This window comes from Sorghum bicolor, chromosome 1 (genome assembly GCF_000003195.3).
Source record: "Sorghum bicolor cultivar BTx623 chromosome 1, Sorghum_bicolor_NCBIv3, whole genome shotgun sequence".
Classification (NCBI taxonomy): Eukaryota; Viridiplantae; Streptophyta; class Magnoliopsida; order Poales; family Poaceae; genus Sorghum; species Sorghum bicolor.
Genome location: NC_012870.2, coordinates 64,597,748 through 64,621,963, shown reverse-complemented (window position 1 = coordinate 64,621,963; position 24,216 = coordinate 64,597,748). Strand labels below are relative to the sequence as shown.

Sequence of the window (24,216 nt, the reverse complement as noted above, 5' to 3'; positions counted from 1 at the left end):
GTGAAATGGCAACAATATACTTAAAAACTCATCACTCTGACATTCTTATGAAGCAATACAAATACAATTCAGAGGAAGCAGCTGGATGGTGCACATGAGATATATATATATATATATTGTCTTCATCAATATGATCTCAGTAATATATGTGACTGGATGTAAGTCTTGCTGATTTCAACAAATAGACCAAAAAGGCTTTGTTCTATATATGAAGTTGGAAGAATTAGTACTTGTCCATAAAGGTGAGCAAAGTCTCACATGGAATATGGCAATATGCACAATCCTGAATCACTAGAAGCGAACGAAACAATATGCAGAACTCGAACAATATTTCAATCGAATGCATTAATGGAAAAATTAAATCGCCCATCTAATTAAGAAGATGCCGCACCTAAGAAAAAACAACTGAAGCGAACTGGGTAAATAAATTCATAAATTATTGTACTCCTTGACATAAAATCCAAAAGAAAAAAAAAACAATTTCTCACGGACAAATTAAAACCAATTACGTGCAAGTAGCACACTGACAAATTTAAAGGTGCTGGGGGAAAACAGCAATCCCATTATCTATAAGTATATAGCAAATAGGCAAAGCGCAGCCAAGGAGATCGAGGAGGTACACATGGATCGGGAGAAGCCAATGATCATATATAGCAGCCTGAGCGATACCTCTGGGCGCTCAACGAGGTGCAGCAGGCCCCGCCAGATTCATAGCCTGAGGGATAAATCTAGCTGGTCCACTGGCCTCATCCTCTCAGTCTCAGCAGCATCAGGCTCAGATCCAGTGATCACTTGGACGACTCCAGAAGGCCTAGGACTGGCCCCGGCGTCGACCTGGCCAGGGCGCGTCGCGAAAACACGGTGGTGCTTACGCAAGGCGGCGGCGATCTCCCGGCGGCGCTTGGCTAGGGCGCGCTCGTACTTGTGCGCGTTCTGGTGGCCGCCGAGCGCCTGGGAGGTGCAGAACTTGCGGCCGCAGTACGTGCAGAGGAAGAAGCCGCCGGGCGCCTCCTCCTCCTCCTGCGTAGCCCACGCGGAGGGGAGGAGGGTGAGCTCAAGGTCCAGCTCTTGCTCCCTCTCCATTAGAGTTATAGCTTAGCTACCTAGCTAAGTTCACTATACAGCACAGGAATAATCATAGTGGTAACTAACCCAGCACTTAAATAGTACGGGTCGGTATGTATGTCCTGGAGCATTTAGCTAGCGCTATGATGGGATGGGGAGAGAGCTAGTTCGTGGAGTCCGTGGACGGAGACCGCGCACGTTTCACTAACTGTACAACGGAAGAATCCAGGCCAAAAGTTGCGCGCGCGACCGCACTTTTTTTTTCTGATAAAGACACTCAAAAACAAAGTCCTACAATGGGAAAAAAAAAATAATGATCCAAGAGAATTCATCAAACCCATCGCAATAATACAGGTTGTTAGTATCGATCTAAGTAACTATCATTAGTTTAATAAAGCACTTAGCTTCTGTTTGGTTCTCCTTACTAAATTTTATCCACTTAAATTTTAGTTACTTTAGTAGTTAAAGTTCCAAACACACTGACTAAAAATAAGATAAAATAGTTTAGTTCCACTATTCGCTCAAGAGTAGCTAAAATAATTTTTGTTGACTAAAATTTAGCAAGAGGAACCAAACATGACCTTAATCGATTATCCCATTACACCCTCATATGATGTACTCAACCAACCTTCATCCCGGATCACGTAGCGAAAAGAAATTCTTACAACATACAGGTAGTTCATATCACAATAAAGGAGTATATTAAGTTTTACATCAAGTTGTTACAAATTTAGTCACGACACATTAGAGCCTCTCCAAGAGGCTACCTAAACTCACTAACCTATACTTGGGTAGTGGAGGCAAAAACGCACTCCAATAGGCTACCTATCAGTCTACTTTTATTGGCCCAACAAATTTCCACTTCCACTCTACCTACATCTGTTAGCCTAACAAATCAAGCTACTTATTTTTCTTCAACTCTCTCTCTCTCTCTCTCTCTCTCTCTTACTCCTTCGCGCTCGCACAGTCTCGCACGCGCTCCGCCCGTGACCATCTCTATCGTGGCCCACGAAGGCACACCTCCGTGGTGCAATGGTCCTCTCCTGTGAGGAGGGTGTGCAGAGCCTCTTGGGCCGCTCCGGCCCTAGATCCCGCCATGGCAACTAGCCTCAGAAGTTCAGCGGTGGTGCCCTCTCCAACACTGGTGGCACTGTGGGAGCAGCACGGGAGGATGTGCAGGAGGCCATGGCAGCGCGGGAGGAAGTGTGGGCATGGCCATGCCAGCGTGGGCGACCAGCTCCCACGCGACGGCCTGCCATGCCATGAGCGCAGCAGCCTGCCCTGGCGCACCGGACTGAACCTTCCCCATTGACCCTGCTATGCCTGGGTGAGCTGTAGGGGAGCCTCCATGGCAGCCTGCCCTGACCCTGATGCTCCATCTGCTCCGGCGAGAAAAGACAAGAGAAAATGGCATGAGGGACCCACCTATCATTGTCTATTAGCATGAGTTTAGGTATTCAGTTTTAGGTAGTGCTGCTAGAGTTGAGGGCAACATTTAGGTAGTATGTAAATAGGGAAATAGGTAGTGTGTATTAGGTAGTACTGTTGTAGATGCTCTTATCATCATCCATCTAGCTAAAGTATGAGCAAAAGTCTTTAAAAGAACATAAGTTTTTAAGATACAACATGTGGAATGTGCCATCCTCCACACATCTACACAACGTCTGTTCTCCTACCACTATTGGTCCTCGGCGGACTCAGGTGCATAGAATAACCCATAGGGTTGTAGGCCAATGCTACACTACCTACACAACTTAGGGAGAGTACTAAAATGTACTCTACGGTCCTACTTACCCAATATAGTACAAGGAAGTATGCATTTATTTAGTTTACTAGCCAGGATTGATTTGGTTTTGTATAAAAGCATTTTATACAGGGTTGAAAAGGTAAACCTTACAACTAAGCAAATGACAAGCACAACATGGTTCAAAGGCATTGTAAGCATTTAAGGTAGTGTTTTGTCCCAATTGGAAATCCCACCTTCTACTAGTGTTTGGTTCAGAGACAAGCCGAGATAAGACCCTCCCACATAGGAATATGTTTTGTTGATGATGCCATGACTCCAGTCCCTCTTTTTCTATGGATAGAGTCATCCTCTCTGGGATGCGCTTTTGTGAGTGCACGACGAAGACAAGCACGAGCAGCTACGAACACAAGTGGGACAATGAGTGGTGACCAGATAGGTGAGCTCCGATGTTAGCCATGCCATGCGGTCACCTCTACCACAATCCATGCCACATGGGCGAGGAAGAGGCAGCGAGGCGCGCGGGTACACACAGAGGAGTAGGGAAGGAAGAAGAGCAAATGAGATCCGGTGCCACCGTGTGGCCTAGCCCTACAAGCGCATGGGAGGGATCTAGCCTTGCCATTTGTGGCTGGTCTTACGGGCAAAGGAGCCGTGGGATTCGTGTACCGCCGAGCGAGTGAGGTCCAGCGCCGCTATCGCATGGGCTAGCCCTGCAAACGCGTGCTTGGGTTTCGGCCTTGCTACCATCATAAGAGCATGACCTCTGAGGGACAACCATGTCGCCATCGTATACAGCGAGAACTCGCCACCATATGCGCGAGGGCGGGGCGGAAAGAGGCACGACAGAAGCATAAGGAGAAGAGGAAGAAAAGAAACTGACAAATGAGCCCCACCTGTTAGTAGTTGATCCCACTTTTGATGTCTCTAGACCAAATAGAAAATGGGTTGGTCACATCCGTCTTCAACCGAACTAAAAATAGGGTCATCATGTTCCATAAACCAAAGATGCCATTCCATCTTTTCTCTCAACCAAACGCTACCTAAGCAATTAGATCTCAATCTTCCACGAGTCCCTTCAACTCTAATACGTATCTAGAAGCACAAAACTTATACCATTCGAGACTTTGTGGAGTACAAATTAAACCCACCAAAGACAAGGAATAAAAAAAGTAGTGATGGACTCCATCACAAACTCCTCTGATTTGGAAGTTAAAAAAACTATGCATTTAGATTGGGAAATAGTAGTATAATGAGGCGATAGACAATAAATCGGATGAAATTTTAAATCTTTAATATTAGATATAAATAAAGTCAGATGGGTACACTCCTCCCCTCCTCCTCTAGCGACACTCCCCTTCATTCATCCTGCAACGTGCTGACAGTGTTTGAATAGGTAGCGTAAACCACGGGCAATGACGACATGCATGCTACAAGAAGAATCTAGCTAGGATCGCTACCGAACGTTTGAGACGCCGGGTGAAGTGGGGCTGCAACTAGACCATGTAGGAGCAAGAGCAAAGTTCTCTCTTTATTAAAGGAAAAAATAGACCAAAGTTCTACGAAACACATGACCAAAGTTCTCAAAACATATGCTATCTAGTTTGACTAGGCGTCATACTACAATACAACTGCATGCTGGTGCGCTGCTGGTGGTGATGATGCTGCCGAAATTTATTGTTCATTTTGGCTTTGTCATCATAAATCAATCTTCTCTAATTTTTTATCGAGTCTCTAAAAGCTTCGCTAGCTTTTGATCAAGTCTCTATAATTTAATTCACTTTGATATTGGAGATTATTCAAAGTGTAATTTGATTTGATTTCACTTTGGTTATCGATAAATTTAGTAGTAAAATTCTATTCATCTATGTTGAACTTAACAAATATACACTTTGAGTTGAGTTGAGTAAATATTTAAAAAATTCAAATCCGAGATATTTATTTTACATTCAGATTCGGTAAGATCCGTATCCACATGTATAAATCCAAATTAAAATGTGGTAAAAAGTAATATCCCGATCTAATTCCATACTGATCCGATTCATTTTAATCCGATCCATTTCCCTTGCTACTATGGCCTTCTTTAGTTCATCCCGAAATCCAAAAAGTTTTCAAGATTCCCTGTCACATCCAATCTTGCGGCATATACATGAAGTATGAAATATAGACGAAAACAAAAACTAATTATACAGTTTGACTGTAAATCATGAGATGAATCTTTTGAGCCTAGTTAGTCTATGATTAGATAATATTTGTCAAATATAGGCCTTGTTTAGTTCCAAAATTTTTTGTAAAATAAGAATAGTACCATTTTCGTTTGTATTTGACAAATATTATTCAATCATGTACTAACTAGACTCAACAGATTCGTCTCGTCAATTCCGACCAAACTGTATAATTAGTTTTTATTTTTGTCTATATTTAATACTTCATGCATGCGTCTAAAGATTTGATGTGATGGGGAATCTGAAAAATTTTGCAAAATTTTTTGAGAACTAAACAAGACAAAAACGAAAATGCTACGGTACCGAAATCCAAAATCTTTTCGGAACTAAACAAGGCCTCTACTCCATAAAGATTGGGCAGCAAGTGAGGAGGCAGCGAATAGTACGGAGTTCTGTTCATGATGTCAGCCATGTACCATACGATCGAGGATGGTCCTGCCGTGTGCTGTCGATGAAGGTCGTGTGACGTACGCTCGCGCCAGTGATTAATTTCTGCATGTGATATTATATATCTGAGCTTGAATTCTTGCTGGGAGCCTGCCTGTGCGGCTGTGTGCAGTGTGCACACACGGTCGGCTCTTGTTTAGGTCTGGAAAATTTTTAGATTTTGATATTGTAACTATTTTATTTGTATTTGATAATTATTGTTTAACTATAAACTAAGTAGGTTTAGAAGATTCGTCTCGTAACTTATAGACAGATTATGTAATAGTTTTTTTATATATTTAGTGCTTCATACATGTACGGTAAGATTTAATGTGATAAAGAATTTTTAAAAGTTTTTAAATTTTAGGTGATCCAAACACGGCCTCAGTGGTCATGCGCCACATGATGCCACGTAGTCTGGCCATAAGGCGTACGGCGTACTCATCTTGTCTCATCATCCAATCCAAGCACGCCAGGCATTTCAATGCGATCTTGCCCCACGTTAAGGCGGCCAAACACGTCGGTCCATCCGATGTTAACATGGCCAAAAACGTCGGCCCCAGTAAGGCCTTGTTTAGATGGAAGGAGAAATTTTTTTTATATCACATCAAATGTTTCGTAGAATATTGAAAAAGGTGTTTAGATACTAATAAAAGAACTAATTATATAATTTATCTATAAACTGAGAGACAAAATTTATTAAACCTAATTGATCAATTATTAGCATATGTAGGTTAGTGTAGCACTTAAGGCTAATTATAGACTAACTATGTTTAAAAGATTCCTCTCGTGATTTTCAACAAACTATATAATAAATTTATTTTTTATCTATATTTAATACTACATGCATATGTCTAAATATTTGATGTGATGGGTGAAATTTTTTTTTAATTCGGAACTAAACAAGGCCTTACTGGCGTGCTTTGCCCCCATGCTTATAAATTTATTTTTTATCTATATTTAATACTACATGCATATAAATTGTTTTTTTGTCAGTCAACAGTATTTTTCTCTCATAATAAATCAGCAAATAGTATTTTCGAATATGGCTTTTCATACCAGCGAATCCTTCCTCCATTTCTTGAATGGCTACTCTGACCTTGTTTAGTTCCAAAAAAAATTCAAGATTCTCCATCACATCGAATATTTGGATATATGTATGGAGCACTAAATATAGATAAAAAATAACTAATTACATAGTTTGTCTATAATTTGCGAGATAAATTTTTTGAGCCTAGCTCATGTTTAAAAAATAATTATCAAATACAACGAAAATATTACAGTAATAAAGCCAAAACTTTTCCCCAACTAACGGGCGAGACAAGAAGACAATAGCCTACACATGGGTGGTCGGCAGGCCTAATGTTGCCACCTTGGTATTGCACAGCAGCAGGCCATACCAAGACCCAACCGTCTGATGCTCCCATAAATATCGGTGTTCTACATCTTAGACCTTGTTTAGTTTTTTTAAAAAAATTAAGATTTTTTATCACATCGAATTTTTAGATGTATGTATAGAGTATTAAATATAAATAAAAAATAATTAATTACATACTTTGTCTGTAATTTACAAGACGAATCTTTTGAGCTTAGTTAGTCCATAGTTGCATAATAAATATCAAGTATAAACAAAAGTGCTACAGTAACCGAATTCAAAAAATTTCACGAACTAAACAAGACCTTACATTCGCCCCAACAGCCAATGGCCCAAACAATCCATTCAGCTCTTACCCATTTGGATGTTCTACGTCTCAAAACCTCCTCTAGGGCGATTGAGCGGCCGCTAGCAGTCCCAGCGCGCAGAGCAGATGAGCAAAAGCGGCTATTGCGTGGTGCAAGAATAGTAGAAGAGATATTTACCTATATAGCCCCAGAAAAAGTGTATCTTCCTTACATGGTCTTTTTTATTTTGAACTTACTCGCATGACCCTAAAAGGAATTTTTCTTCTTTCTATGGCCTTCTGTCCGTTTTTGGTATTTGATGGTGTTAAATCAATGATAAAATGATCATTTTTCCCTAGCTAAAAAATGTAGAGTTTTATTTGTCTGTCGTACATTTTAAAACTTATTTGTGTAATATTATTACAAACTTACTTGTACATTTTAAAATATATTTACATAATATTACTCTAAACTTACCTGTACATTTTAAAAATTATTTGTGTAATATTACTCCAAACGTATAATATACAAATAAAACTCTGCATTTTATTTATTTATTTTCCTAGAGGCAAAATAGTCATTGTACCATTGACTTAATACTGTAAGGTGCAAAAAATAGCTAGAGGGACATAGAAGAAAGAAAATTTCATTTTGAAGCCATATAGGTAAGTTCAAAATAAAAAGGCATATAAAGAAGATGTATTTTTCTAGGGCCATAAAGGTAAATGACTCATTGTAGAACGCCAGCTGATGACACCTAGCAACTTATAAACATTCATTTTCTCATTACAACTTACCCTACCTTTATTTTTTTCTAGCTCCACCACTGGTCACCTTATAGGGAGATTAAATAATTATCAAATCAATTACTGTGGTTTCAAATATGTACCTTTTTATATGAGGGTTCCGCATATTTGAAAATGGTATGAGGGAATTGTATCATTGATTTTATCCATTGTTATACATATTTTTGCATTGAGGAAAGTCATAAGTCAAAATCATGTTTTGGAGACCATATGGATGTCTAAAACTAGTAGTGGAGCTTCATATGAATGTTATGGCGGGAGAATATTAGTCTACATTAAATAACAAAACCTAAGCATAATTAACTATAGAGGTCGTCAGATCTAATCCAGCAGCCTTTGTCATTCATCTTTGGTCGGTCGGTAGATCTATGGCTCATATCAAGTATGTTAATTGGGTTGGCCAAAGTTGAAGTGTGTTTGTTTTGTTGTATGGGTTTAAATGGAATTGTGGGTAAAGGTACCATGACACCTAAGAGGTGGATGAATTAGTCAACTTAAAATCTATTCCTAACTATCGCCTCTGATTTAACCTAGTAAAAACATATGCAAGAAATAATCTATCTAGATGTGCAACTAAGATTTTGCTAGGTGTATTGCTATCTCTACCGCAAAAGAGCTATATGCACCTTATGTTCCAATCATATCAACTAGCCAATCACAGCTAGGAAAGTAAGCACTTACATAAATTAAGTGTGGAAGGTAAATGGCAATAGAGATATGTAGACTCTCATTCAATGATGTTGATATTTTTACCAAGGTATCAAGAAGCACTCAAGCTTCCCCCTAATCCTTTTTGGATCGAGCCTCCCGTAAGGGCCAAGGTCTTAGTCGAGTAACACTATGGATAGCCCCCGAGCCTTCCCCAAGTGCAAGTGGGTTTTCAAGATAGTCTCCCTTGGATCTCTCCCTGTCATCTTCACTATCGAGCTTCTAGCCAAAATCGCCATAGGTCTCATTTCCTCTAGTACATGGTGGTAGCCACACCACAAACGTGGTCAGTGCGGTCTTGCACGAAAATAAACCCCTCTGATGTACAACAATGGTGCACACAAGCACTAAGTGGTAAGAAGTATGTGAACCTCAGTAAACACTAGCTAGCTAGGCTTAAACCTAGAGCAAATGCTAAAGCGGTTGCCTAATTAACTTAAGTACTTCACAAAGCACCTATGCTAATTATTGAGTATATATCACTAAGCACTTTGGTGGCCAGAGCAACTAGAGATGAGCCTCAACTCACACAAGCCTTCTTGAGCTCTACTAAACCTTAAATGGCCAGCCAAAGGGGTATATATAGCCTCCAACTTCAAAGTAGTCGTTGGACATTGCACATGCTGACTGCCCAATCACTAGATCGTCTAGTTGTTGATGGTAATTTCACCCAACTTTTTACACCATCAAAACCATCAACAAAACACCTTTTCAGGAGTTAGCAAGCAGTGACTTAGGTATAAATAACGTGGTTCCACATATACATATCATTATTTGCTTGTAGGTACACAATACATGAGCATTGGGTGGCTAGAGGCCCCACCTAGGTGATGGGCAACAGATACATGGGCCCACTATCCCCCTCTCAAGCTTCCCATGATCTTTCCAGTAGGAGTAGAGTCAATCTCCACCCTTGGATCCTAAGCTCCTCTTCTCTCATTGGCCAAAGAGGTGAGCACATGGATCCATGGGCCCACAAGTAAAGCAAACTGGCATGATAAAGAAGATCCATGCTTCAAATACATAATATGGCAGTGGACCATACTATACAAGGAATGGAGGTCCCATCTATCATAGGGGTGTCAGTGGCCCCCAAAAGAGGCTAACCAACCTACACTTTCACCCACAGACTTAGTGCATGCTTCCATGCATCTACCTTGATTTGCACTGTTGATCCAAGGTTGGTTCAAGGTCCATTTGATCCAATGGCAAGGAGGAGATGTCACCTAGATCACTAACAGGGCACCACCCCTCTGTTTAGCTATAAATACCCCCTAGGCCTGTAACAACCAAAATACATAAATGTATATTTTATTTTAATCTATCTAGACCCTAATCTTGAAGAATTTGCATTAAAAAAACTAATGTGTGACTTGGTAGCTGTTAGCGGTAGATAACTCCTAATTTTATTAGCCAACAAGACTTCAAAAGATGCAATAAGAATCACCAAACATAGCTCTAGGGTTTTATCTCACAGAATTCCATGAGTTTTGCTGAATATCTATTTCTGCAGAGGGTGATCAGGAAATGACCCTTAGAGGCCCACATGTCATGATTACATAGAGAGAAATGAGATATTTATGCCATGTATACAAAAGAAGGATCTAGAAGAGTTGGGAATCCACCAGAACAAAGCAGAACACGAGAGCAGGTGGGCCCACAACGCCTAGAGAGGGCGGCCACCCTAGCCTCTCCACCAATCAGGTGCAATCTTGTGGATTATGCCCTAACTGCCTTTGAGGAGCAAGGATCTTCATCCATTAAGTCGGTTTGATCCAGGGGCTACGGTTCATCCCACCGGCCTATATAAGGAGGGCCCTATCCATTGGAAGAGGCAATCCTAGAAACCCTAATTCATTATCTTCCACCAAGGATTCGAGCCAAGCATTCAAGAGTAGGCTAGCCTTGTAGTCTTCTAGAGAGATTAGGGTTAGATCTTATAGAATTAGAGAGAGATAGAGTGGAGGGAAGAGTTGTGGAGGAAGCTGTGGATCTGTCGGTGTCTCCTTCCTCGGCTTGTACCTGCGGAGCAATTTCATTGTAAGTTGTTCTGAGATTCTTCTTGTGTTCAACTTCTAATACTAGTAAGTCATTGTTATTATTGTTCTTTGGTTTGCGACTCATTAGAGTACTACAATCTTGGTTGCTCTTGGATTGTAGTTGCATGTCATGTGTAGACGCGGTGTTTAGACACAATTGCACGTAGATAACCCCCTATTAGCCGAGCAAGGATAGTTCGCGGGGAGTGACCCAATCGTCCCATATAATTTATATCTTCCTGTCATGCTAGTAGGACTAGTAAGATGTATAAGCTAGATTAGAGTACTCTTTGTAAGTACTTTGGCCTAGTTTGTCTCCTCTAGAACACTAGTATCATAACTTACCACAGGTTGGAACAAAGATCCATTGACGTCTTCTCTATAGCCCTTTAGTTTCCTTGTTTGATACTCAGGGGTTAAGTTTAGTTCCTGGTTAGTCGTAGCGACCTTTCTCCTTGTGGATAAACAGATACGATACTCAAGATATCTTTTTCCGGGTGAAGTGCTACATCGGTATATCTGTGTGCTTGCATATTATTTCTTTGATTCTTGTGTAGTGCGTAATTAATACCAACAGTAGCCCAACTAGCTAGCTGTCCTATGGGCCAATAGCCCAAATGCCATGGGAGAGGAAAGGGTTGACCCTCCATCTTTCCCAGGACCACCCTCACGTATGCCTCCCCATACCTTTCACGTGAACACTCCCCCCATCCTCTTTTCTACTGTGGTCAACATCCATGGAGGAGAGCAAGGAAACCCAAGAGAAGAGGTGAAAAACAAGTTAGGGAGAAGGGATGGACCAATTAGAGGTATGCTTTGGCATCTTTTCCCTATCATCACTCTTTGAGTTCTGTAGGGAAACCCAAGATGAGGCCTTACAATTATGTGGGACCTATGATTTTGGTTGTATTAGGATTTCTTGATGGCAAATAGGGGCAAGACTTCTTTGGAGGGTGTTGATTAGTCATTTTCTAGACACCAGTAATTTTTAGAGAGTGCAGTCATCATTCTATTAAGTTTTTCCGTTAGTTAAATGCATGTTAAATTAGGATAAAAATTGATATTGTTGTAGTAGACTCTTAGAGGTTTCCACAAAGTCCAAGTTTATGTTTTTATACCAAATGAGTTAGGAGTTATGGGTTTTTGAAGTTGGCTTTGAAGAATCTAACAAAAATTGTGGGGTCAACCTAAAGCAAACTTTTAGTAAGGTTTTTATGTTTTCCATCTTAGTAAAGTATGTTTTTTTTATAAGTAAAAGCTCTAGATATGAATTTCTAAATATCCCTATCATGTTTTACCATCGGAAAAATACAATTCAGAGCCTTGGTACTTTATTTTAAGTGCTTCAAGTCAATAAAATTATTATACCAAAGTTGTGGAGAATAGGGTCTTCCATGCTCTTACCAAGCTTGGGAATTTTTGGGTCAGTGGATATAAGTATACAAAAAAATAGAAACAACACTACTGCTATTGATGAAAGACGATGTTTGCTGTTTAGGGTAGTTTTGAAGGGGGAGCCATAGGATCGCTTTTATGTACTGTTTATACTTGTTTGTATAGGTATAAATTCTGATTCTATACTTCCTATCCAGTGGCGGTGCTTCAGATTGTGCCTAGTGCTTTCCTTGTGTCACTTTGGCTTTTTGGAGGCAAGTAATTGTAGTGGTTATTGTGCTACTGTTGTGACTGGTTTTTTTCGTCCTACACTTTAAATCAGAACTGGTGTATTCAAGTTATGATATGAACATGGTGGTTTCTTCATGCACAAGAATATTTCTTAATGGTGTTATACATTGTTTCACATGAGTATGAAATTGAAGTGTTGATAATCTTTATCACATTGTATCATGTCATGTGCACTTTGCATTTTACATGCACTTGAAGTTGATCACAATCCTATGGATGCGACTATACTGGTACACATTGTGTGTTGCCCAAGGAGGAGTGCGATGTAAAAGAAGTTATGGCATTTGCATTTTTATGCATTCAATGAAGACATCATCTTAATATGTGACTGTGGTGGATGTGAAGTTGAAGAAAATATATGTCCTTAGATATGGATTTATTAGTTGTATGTTAATTTTCTTATCAGAGGCATGTTTCTGTTTTGTTCGGCATTACTTAATGCTTAATCAACTTATGATTTAGATAGCCAGTCAAACTAATTGCTTACTGAGATTTATAAATCTCACCCTTGCTTGCTCTTTCCAGGTACTCGAAGCATTACATGTGGGAATGGGAAGTAGCAGCACATTGCACTGATAATGATTGGACTTAACGTACTTGTGTTGTAATAAAGCACTGATAATGATTTGACTTAACGTACTTGTGTTGCCTAAGGTGCTCCTACTACTGTCCCTACTAGAGATTCTACGAACAATAATGTTGCTCCTAAGATGGCTATTCCAGTTAGTGCAATATCACTGATGAAGTGGATTGGCATGAAGATTGATACCTTTGGTGGCAGTGGTACCCCAGTGCACGCAGCAAATTGGATGACATATGTTGGGGACAAGATGGATGTCTTTGAGGTGGTTTGCCAAGATCTCGTTTGTTATAGTAGTCAACTTTTAAAGGGGGAGGCTCAGATTTGGTGAAAGGGTGTGCAGGCAGCCCACCCAGTTGCATATGGACCATTGTCCTAGCATGAGTTTGTTAGATAGTTTTAGAGAAGGTTTTACCCAGCCACTTCTCTTGATAAGATGAAGATAGACCTGCATAATTATGTTCAGGATAAGAAGATAGTAGCTGAATATGAAGTGGGTTTCAACAAGATAGTGAGCTTTGTTCCGCATGTGGCTTACAATGATGCAGAGAACGCAAGGCAGTTTCGCTAGGGTCTGAAGGCTTCGATCAGACACATGCTGGGAGCATTTCCATTGGTTGACTTTCGCACCATAGTGGAGCAAGCTTTGGGTATTGAGTTAGAGCAGTCCATTACTTATGAGATGTAGAAGTCAACATGTGGGAAGCAATCTTGCAGTCATAGTGACAAAAAGGGACATTCTGGTGGTCCTATGCACAAGAAAGGGAAATTCCAGCGCCACCAGCCATACCATGGCAAGTCCTCTTAGTCACATGCTTTAGATAAGAATGCACCTTAGTATCAGGCTTGCAAAGCCTGGCTAGGGGCTAGTGCGCTTCCCTTGTGGTGATTTCCATCATCGTTCTGAGTGTTAGTGGACTGGCAAATATTATATTTGTGGCATGGATCACAGGAATGTCATATGCATAAGGAAGGACGTTGGGTCCTTTGAGGGGGTGTATGTCACACCTGGCCTAATTTAGAATTTGGCATGTGGTGTTCCATGTGCATATTATGAGATAATTGTGGAGGGTTTAGTCTCACCTTGGTTGTTAAGGGTGGGTTAAACCAATATATAAGGCTTCTAGAGTCCATCCCGTCATCATTGGTTTAATCCTTTTACACGAAGCGAGGACGAAAGCGTAAGTGGGATGGTGGTAGGTATGTTTCGCTCAGCGTGTAGAGTGGATCTGAGCCATTTGGACTCTAGGGCATTACACACTCCTTGGGATTAGTAGCCCCATCGTATTTTTTGATGGTCCTAGGATAGAACTTGTTGGGCCAAACTACCTGGCACAGCGCGTGAACGCTGAATAGGGGGTGATCGAGAAATTCCTATTCTGAGCCTTGTTGACATTGGTGGTTTCCCGAGCATCATGAACTCTACGATGCATCTCAAATTTAGGTCGTAGATCTCAGTCTCGTCTTTGTTGATAGCAGTTTCCTACTAATCGATTAGATCTCTAGGAAGGAGGATTTGACCACTAGATTAAGATCGAGATTGGGCTGCCTTGGCATCCATATGTTGTTTCGTCTGATTTGTCAGGCCTTGTGCTTGTTCATGATTTTGGCTAAGGGTGAACCCTCTTCTACTAGAGCCTCATAGTGCCTAGGAGCATTTTGAGCTGAATGATGTCTTCTTGTGCCACTCAGAAGTCAGAACTTAGATTCCTTGGAGCTAGGGTTGACTAGGTCAGCCACTCATGGTGAAACTGTATTAAGCTTTGGCGCATTGCTAAGGTGTGGAGGTGGTTGGGTGGCCGATGACCTAGCCTCATCTACAAGAACCTAATCACGACTCACCATGTAGACCCAATGACTTTCGAAAGGATTAGTCTCATCTTGTGAGTCCTCGAAGTCTAGATCGAGTTGGTCGGCTTTGCCATTCATCTCCTTTCAGTTGGGTGTCCCTAGGAGGAGAAAACCTCACATCCAACGTGAGTTAGATCGGAACCATTGATCCCTATCCACTTGAGATTGAAATCTCCATCATGCTTGAATACCTGACTCACAAAGTGGATAGTTGATGGCATGTTGCAGGATGGCGAATAGATCTTAGGCCCTGAGTGGTAATCACCCATGATCTCAAATTTGGCTGAAGTAGGCGATGCCTCAATGTTGGAACGCGTTGGATTGGCGTACCAAACTCCATTGATGATCAGCATGATCAATCTTTGCATGAAATCCCCTTACCTGGCACACCTTTGTCGATGTTTTTTACCAGTGGATATTCGGTTCTTGGAAGAACTTGCTTGATGCAAAGAACAATCATAGTTGGGACACAAGATTTATACTAGTTCGAACCCCCGGAAAGTGAGTAACAACCTTACAACCAGTTGCTACTTGTTTATATTATGATCTTGTCGAATAGCAAGATGGTGATTTCAAGATGGCGATTACAACAGAGGGTATTGCTAGCTATTTATAGCCTAGGCCTATACTTGCCATACAAGCTATGTAGTCGTGCTCTAGACAGAGTCTGGCTTGATCTTGAGATATCTTTCCTTGAATAGCCTTTGGGTCAATCTTCTTGGGTACGGATTCAGTAGCCAACATATCTGGTAGTTGGGATTTCTGAGAATATGGCATCATCACTTCGTATAACTTAGAACAAACTTAAAATTCTTCATATTTAGAAGCAATGGAATACTGATCGTTTGACAGATCCTAGATTTGCACTTACTTTTCGGGAACATGTGTGTACATATGGAACCGAACGAAGGGGGCACAAAGAACGCAGAGTTATTATGTGATTCTATTTTACAACCATCAATAATAGGCCTATTTCCTATCTCTATCATCACCAGTATACATTGTTGTCTCCAAAATTTCTACGAAACCCATTTGCGGCTCTGCTCAGGAGGACATACAAGTAAAGTAAGGTACACACCACTCATTTCAAGCTACGGTTTTTCTTCTTTACTTTATTCTCCCTGCCTTCAGTAGTCTTTTTTTTTTTTTTGCTCATGATATTACACGTGTGGTGTCTTAAAGCTGGGGGGCCAAGCGGGGTTAGTTACTAACAAAAACAAAAGGACTCGTGTAATATTTAGAATTGAAGGTGACTTATCATATATGAATATTCACTGTAGATTTTTCGTTTCGACTTTCGAGTAGCTATCGTCATTTAACTAAGAAAGCGAATCAGCTTCTCCTTTTCTTTTCTTTTTTTTTTTTGCTTGTTGGAATATATAGTTAATATTTGGTTTTTGTTACAGATGCTCGATGCCTCGATTTGTTTCGTTTGTCCTGTTCACCAGTGCTACCTACTTGGAGTGATAAAGAAAGAAGTCTACTACAAGGTTAGACGCCCCATGGATACAATTCAAGATCTTGTTTATATGCAAAAACTTTTGGAATTTTGACATGATTTATAGATAAACTGTATAATTAGTTATTTTTTTATTTATATTTAATACTTTATATATGTGTCGAAAGATTCAATTTGACAGGATAATTTTGTAAATTTTTGAAATTTTAAAGGATCTAAAACAGGACACATGTAGTCAGGTTCTGAGGTTCGCTGGCTTTCGGCCAGCTTCTTCCCACGTCGCTTTTGCAGACAGAATCACAGAAAGCTACGTGGTCTCTGTCGTGATTCAGAGACGTCGCTATCCATATGTGTTGTCGAGGCCGGAGCGCGAGTCGGCTGTGTGGCTGTGTGAACTGCGAACCCCTCTTCTTTGTCTTGAGCGTATTGCGGCTTTACCATGCATATATCCACGTGAGGAATCTTGAAGCTTCAATTTGTGAGTACAATTTAATCACGAGCCTGAATATATCGAACAGATGTACGCAGCAAAAGAAGTCAGTACGATCGATATGACGGACCGGTGGTAGCAATGGCAATCTTATCCGTTTGCACGTGGTACACTCGACGATAGATGCAGGAATTGAAGGGTACAAATTTCAATCCACAAATTTTAGGTATAAAATTTTATTTGGCACGTTATCACATAAATTGTTGCAAGTGTGTGTTTGATGCACCCGTAGTGACATTCCTATGGCTTGGCAACAAAAACAAAAGATTCTAAATTTGTTTTCTTCTCGAAGACGTACGTAGTATTAGGATTTGAAAAGTATTTAGAAGTGAACCCTTTTAGTAATGGTTAATGTTGTAGGAAGATATAGAAAATGTGAATATATTAATATAAGTTTGACACATGGTATCTATATTTAACTACTTACAACATTTCAATTATGAGTCGTTTTAGCCTTATTGTAAGTCAAACTTCTTCTGCTTTGGCCAAATTTCTAGAAAATGAAAAATACACAAACATCTATAATGGCAAACAAGATTTATTAGATGCACCATAAATACATTTTGATTTTACATTTGTTTGATATTATAGATGTTGACATTTTTTCTACAAACATGATCAAAGTTAGATGAATTTGAATTATAACAACACTAAAAATAATTGAAATGGAGAGAGTAATTATTAGTCAACATTTATGAGGCAACCTTTTGGTATCCTAACACACCCTATTAAAAAGGAACAAAACCAAATTATACACGATTCCGTTTGGCTTGGGATAATCTGGTGTCTCTATACTATGATCAGCCTCATCATCATCAAGAACACAAGTGCAGTTTTGTAATAAATAGAACACAGAAAGTGATCCTAAGTGATCCTCCATTATCTCTAGAATAATCTCTATATAAAAAGTGATTCACGAGAAGTTATTTTCTTAGCTTTTAGCCTTCTAGTTCATTTCAAAGAACTTCTCATAATCTGCATAGAATCGTCAAAAATAAGTTGACATAGACTTTCATAGATTCGACCTCGAAAGCTGTTACGGGAGCAGCTGAGAGCAAACCCCTTGTATAACCACGTGAAACATGTCGCCAATGAGTCAGTGTCATTTGCGCATGTAGTACATAGCTAGGAAAGGAAAAAGGCCGGCCCTACTTGACATTTGGGAGGCTTAAAATGAAGTGCCGTGGCAGCCATGTGTTCATGTGTTTCGAATAAGCTCGTTTGTCACTTGTTCACACAATCACACCCCACATGATAATACATAGTGTTATATTATTGTTCATGTTATATTATTGTTCATCTCCGTCCGTTTGATCTCACGTGTGTGATTCACCTATCCTTTTATTTATTTTATTATGCACATCCTTTTATTTTATCTGTTTGATCACTCTTCTACATGTATTATATTTTTCTTCACGAAAAATAGATCTATATTATTTTCTTGATTCTTCACAAATAAATAGATCTATATTAATTTCTTAATCCGATATTTTTTTCTCAAATATGCAAAAGGCTTACACATCTTTGTAACAAAAGTTTGATACAAACAATATGCTTCTAGTACGTCCTAGGACAGCCATGGGCTAGACCATTCAATATTTTCTGATTGTTTGCCACCCCCAAAAACTAAGCAACAATCAAGGATGAATTAAAGGCTAAACCAGTACCTCCGGTGTGTTTAATTTGTACGTTTTATTAGTGCATGCACTCACCATTCCGGCCCGTGCTGTGCATACTAGTCATTCAGTTGTGTACTATCAGTTTGATGGCCGTACGTGTGCTGATTCCAAATGGGTATTTCATTATTGTAGAGAATCTAAAAAGCAGCATAACTTTTCAAAAAAAAATCAGCATAAATAATTGTGGGAGAAATAGACCCGGCAGGGATAAAGGTGCAGTGGACAACCACGACAAAGAAAAACATAAAAAAAAATAAAACACCCTGGGAATATAATAGAGCAAAACATATAAAAATAAAAAAAGGGACGACCCTGGGATTAGAGCAAAACATTAAAAAAAAAAAGACCCTGGGAATAGAGAAAGCATAAAATATAAAAGACCCTGGAAATAGAGCAAAACATATAAAAAAATAAAAGACCCTGGGAATAGAGCAAAACATAAATAAAAAAAGGCCCTAGGAATAGAGCAAAACATAAAAAATATAAAAAAACTGGAAATAGAGTAAAACATAAAAAATGGCCCATGCAGGTCTCGAACCTGCTACCTTCGCGTTATTAAACATTTACAAGATATTTGGTTTATTTAATTGTAACGTTATTTGATTATTACTGCAGGTTATATGGATTCCATTATTCAATGTTTGTTTCCGCACTCAAGAAATTGAGTCCCACTGTTAGCTAATACCGCACAGTATAAAACAGATACAGCTCCAACCTTAGCATAATCAGATAACAATACGTTGCCTTCTCCCGCAATTCCATGCCCTTTGCTTCCATTACCATTTCAGGAACCAAATGCCTTGTTACTTCTTTTGACAAAGAACCTTTCACTTAGCTTTCAAAATATCAGTGAAGCTCCATTTACTTTTTTTTCTTAAGAATGTGCTTAACACGTATTTCAGTTTAAAAAAATAAAGTTTTACGACTGCCAAATGAGCCAAACAACATAACAGTAACACTGAGAAAGGCAAACTCGAAGGAGAAGCGACCGACAACAACAAAGATGAATGCAAGCCAAAGGCTACCACGAGCCAAGCACGAGCGGTATGGCCAAAGCCCTCAACAAGAAATGAACCAAGCAGCCTAGAGCTTCAAGCACTGCAGCACAAGCAGCTACTTCGGCACGGGTCAAGTAGAGCATGCAAAGATACAGCGACTACCTCTGCTCCAACAGCAACCACCAAGCAACACCTCCACTAACCAAAGAAGCAGCACAAGAACCACTTCAATTGGACCGCACTACTGGAAAACAGGACTTCGCCAAGTGCCTGGCGCACTTGGCGAAGGCCACTTTACACTTGGCGAAGGCTTCGCCGAGTTCCGCACTCGGCGAAGAGCACTCGGCGAAGATCTTGTCGGTGAAGAGCTCTTCGCCGAGTGCCAAATTTCGGCACTTGGCGAAGAAATGTTTTATTTTTTTAAAAAAAGTATTCTTCGCCAAGTGCCACGTGGCAGGCACTTGGCGAAGCCTCTGCCTTCACCAAGTGTCAGCCACGTGGCACTTGGCGAAGCCCCTCAGCCCGTGACTTTTACACTTGGCTTTCCCAGCTTCGCCAAGTGCGGCACTTGGCGAAGAGGCCTTCGCCAAGTGCGGCACTTGGCGAAGCTGGGAAATTTTATTTTTTTTAAAAAAATGTCCGGGCTATTTCCGCGCAATCCGCTATTAGGACAGCGTATCCATCGACAATTACTCATCACATATATCACAATATAGCACATATATCACATATATCGCAATACAACCATCGACATGTCCACAACCACATATCATCCATCACAATCACATAAACACATCGTCCATCCTCGACGAACACCACGTCCAACACATAGTCCATCACATAGTCCATCACAATCCATCAACTAAGTCCAACACATAAACAAGTAAAGAGACGTGCGAGGTACCTACGGCTCCCCATGGTGAGCAGAGTGTGAATCAGCCCACTGGTCCCACACAGGGTCACCCTGCTGCGGCTGAGTAGAGGCACCCGGCGGCGGACGAGGGAGAGTCGGCCACCCGGCCTGCGGAAGAGGGCCACCGTAGACCCCGGCCTGTGGAGGAGGGCGAGTCGAGTACCCTGGCCAAGTGAACTGCGGAGGGCACCGAGGGGGCCACGTGTACTGCGGAGCAGCGCCAGGGTACACGTACTGTGGAGGAGGGGCACCGTGCAACCCTCCCTGTGGAGAAGGCCCCTGTGGAGAAGGCACCTCTGGTGGAGTCGGGTTCGAACCCGCTGACTGTGGCTGCACAACGAAGTAGGGAATCCGTTAGTAACTGTGAGATGATCGTAAAAGCTAAAGAAATCAATGACTTTGAAGGTACTCACCGGGGTCCCGAAATACACCACTGGCCCACCACCTGGCGCCTGCGAAGCTGCCTGGGCCTGCGCTGCCTGCGCGGCTGCCTGCGCTGCCTGCGCTGCCTCTAGTTGCTGTAGTAACGAGGGAGGGATGGGAGGTATTACCGCACCTGGTATCTGAATCGCCCCAAAGTAGCCAACCATCTCCTCCAAGACCTTTGCAGTGGCAGCTTGTACCTGGGCCTGGATCTGTTCCTGCATGTCACTCTGCATCTGATTCATCTGAGCCTGCAATATACGACACACAAGGTTTAAACAATGCAAAGGAAATGATCGAATACATAAAGCAATGGACAACGAAAGAAAGTGAAGTCACCTGAAAGGCCGCCACCATCTGCGCCGAGCTCTGCTGCCGAGGTCGTATGGGCACGGAGCTGCTCGTGCTCCTCGACCGAATCGTGGCGAGGTTGTCCACGGAGGACGAGGAGATGGCGCTGTTGGCCATCCAGTACCGGCCGTGCTGCTTCCCTCCTCCCAGCCTCATCACGAGGTCTGTGTCGAGGGGCTGGGCGGTCGGGTCGAAGTCGGCCCCATGGCGCTCGCGAGCCGCCGCCGTGTACTCCGTGAGCTTGGTGTAGGCGTTCTCGTTGGTGTACGCCTCGGGCCCGTGAGCTGGGTCGTACACGTTGTCCGGAGCTGTCGCCTTGCCCCTGTGTGCCAGGGCGTACGCCAAGTACTCGTTGCACTCTCGGTTCTCGTGCGACCGTGACTGCGAGGAAAACACAAAGACGATCATAAGTAATGAAAATTGAGCGTTAGAATTAAAAAATGAATAACACAAGTAATATACCCATCTCTCGGCGTACTGGGCGAGGGGCTGTGGGCCCTGGTGGTGTGGCAACCCAGGCATCTGCAAGCGGCACTCCCGACGCTCCATGTGCTTCGCATAGGCCTCCTCTGAGAGCCACTTGTCCACAATGTCCTCCCAGCAGTTGTGGTATGCACCGCACCAGTCCGGACACACCTGCATGCCATCAAAAGTGTTTGATACATTATAAGGTGAATTCAAGTCAACCAATTTGGAATGAAAGAAAACATAACAAATGATTTGTGCTTACGTTAAGGTACTGCTCCTTGGTGAGGTCGGTCCTCTGACACACCATCTCCCTAGCCTCTTGCTTGTTGACCCGTCGATTTTCCACGTCCCCGTAGTGCTTGATGATGCAAGAGAGCCGCGTCTCGTGGTAGAATTCCGAGAGGCGGTTTTTGGCGACCACGTCCAGCACCGCATTCGCCTGGTCCTCGTACCCCTCGTCGCACTTGTAGTAGTTCTGCATGCAAACGCGATGTAACCTTTCATTATTTGAAGAAGTATCGACAAGTGCGTAGTATTGACCAAGGCAGTACGATGAAGACTCACCCAGAAGTCTTGCTTGATCTTCTCAGCAACGCTGATGCCGAGCGACTGGTCCTGAGCGGTGTAGAAGGCCTCCCACGAGTACGGCGGCCCGTCCACCCCGGCATGGAAGACTTTGCCAGGGTAGTGTTTCCGAATGAGCAGAGTCACCGTGCCATTGATGTGGCGACCTCGCTCTCCGGACACAACGATCCAGTTCCTGCACAAGTAATTAAGAATAATTGCTAGTATGAGGTTTGAGTTTAAAAATGTCGTACGAACCAATAGTACAAATATACATGGTTACTTACTTGTTGCCGTTGGGTCTGATCACCGGGCGCTGGTGCGGGAGGGGCATAGCCTGGAGCCTAGAGGGCCCGCGCAGGTAGACTTTGCGGGTACCAGAGGAACTGGAACCCCCTCCACCTGTCGTCTCACCGTCGTCCTCGCCCCCCTGCTGGTGGTCGTCGTCCTCGCCCCCCTGCTGGTGGTCGTCGTCCTCGCCCCCTCGCTGGTGGTCGTCGTCCTCGTCCCCCCGCTGGTGGTCGTCGTCCTCGTCACCCGGGGGTGTCCGCGGGGGCGGCTCCTCCCTCGTACGTGTGCGGCGGCTCCTCGTCCTCCTCACCGACGGCTCTGCACCGTCGTCGGCGTCCCTCGACTGGTAGAGGGACGCGACCTGTCGCTGGGGTCTGCTGCCCGCTCTCCTACCTCCTCCCGGCATTGTGCCGAGTGCCTGCAATTACAAAGATTAAGCCAATTAGTACAAATACACAAGAAGTACTTATAAAGACATGCAAAATGAAATAAACATAATTACGAATAACAATTAAATATTACATGCAATTTAGTCCTCATCGCTATCAATGTTGTCGAACGATTCTCCCTCGCCTTCGCTACTAACAGCCTCGTCATGGTCACTCGGCGACTTCAAGCGCTCAAGCAATCGTAAGTCCCTAGCATCATTCACCTCATATCCCTCGTCCTCATCAACTTCGTTGTCTACTTCCATATCCATTAGTGAACGAATATCTATCTCCAACCTCCCTTCTAGCCCCTCAGGTTGAAAGAATTCTCCGACATATGTGTTAGGATCAAAGTTGTAATCGTCATCGTTCGGGACAGGCGCTTTACCACGTGGCGATACCAAGTGCACAAGGTACCAACCCTTGAGATTATTATTCTGTTGGCACGCCCATGGGAGATAATAAACTTGTGTGGCCTGTTGAGCCACAATATAGACATCATCTCCATGATACACGCGATCACATGTGATCATATGTGGAGATGTTGGGTTTCCGAACGTCCGACGTGCAAACTTGCTCCAAATTTTTTCAAATTTTTATCATAGCCTTCCCATACCATATCAAGGACGGTGGACAAGTTTCGTGGTTTTCCGAGTTCATTTGATTTTTTTATAATTAAAAAACCCCGCGCACGCAAGTTGGAAGCGTTGCCCCGCGAGCACGCTCATCGACATTTGGTGCCAGGACATGGATTTGACCTAATTGCATCCACACAAGCAAGAATAGCAACGTTGTAACCATAGGACACTATTATTCCATGCACCTGCAGTTCAAATCGAATTCGTCGGAAAAAATGGAACGAGTCGCAACTAAATGAAAAAATATAGAAAAAAAACTTCAAAATGCACCAAACGTTGACAAGGTACTAAATATATGGTACTAAACCTCCACAAAAAATTTGGGAGCAAAACTCAAAAAGAAAAATTTTGACTTCGCCAAGTGCTAGGGTTGTCACTTGGCGAAGAGGTCTTCGCCAAGTGCCAGCAACGTGGCACTTGGCGAAGAGCGCTTCCAGGCAATTTCCCAGGGTCCTCTCTTCGCCAAGTGCCACGTGTATGGCACTCGGCGAAGCCTCGTCTTCGCCAAGTGCCAGACGGAGGCACTTGGCGAAGCCGACGGCAAGGGATGGGGATGGATGCCGTCAGGCTTCGCCAAGTGCCTTTCTTCGCCGAGTGCTTGGCACTTGGCGAAGAGGCCATTTCGCCAAGTGCGTTTCTTCGCCGAGTGCTTGGCACTTGGCGAAGCCTTCTTCGCCAAGTGCTGGCGTCGCCAAGAGCCAGGCACTTGGCGAAGCCTTCTT

At 42.4% G+C, this 24,216-nt stretch overlaps 1 protein-coding gene across 1 annotated transcript; it reads right to left on the bottom strand.

Annotated features, from left to right (window-relative positions):
• Nucleotides 407-1,116, bottom strand: LOC8080761 (zinc finger protein 2). Its single transcript, XM_002465158.2, has one exon. It carries the CDS (start codon nucleotides 1,081-1,083, stop codon nucleotides 709-711), a length of 375 nt encoding a protein of 124 aa, XP_002465203.1. The 5' UTR covers nucleotides 1,084-1,116; the 3' UTR covers nucleotides 407-708.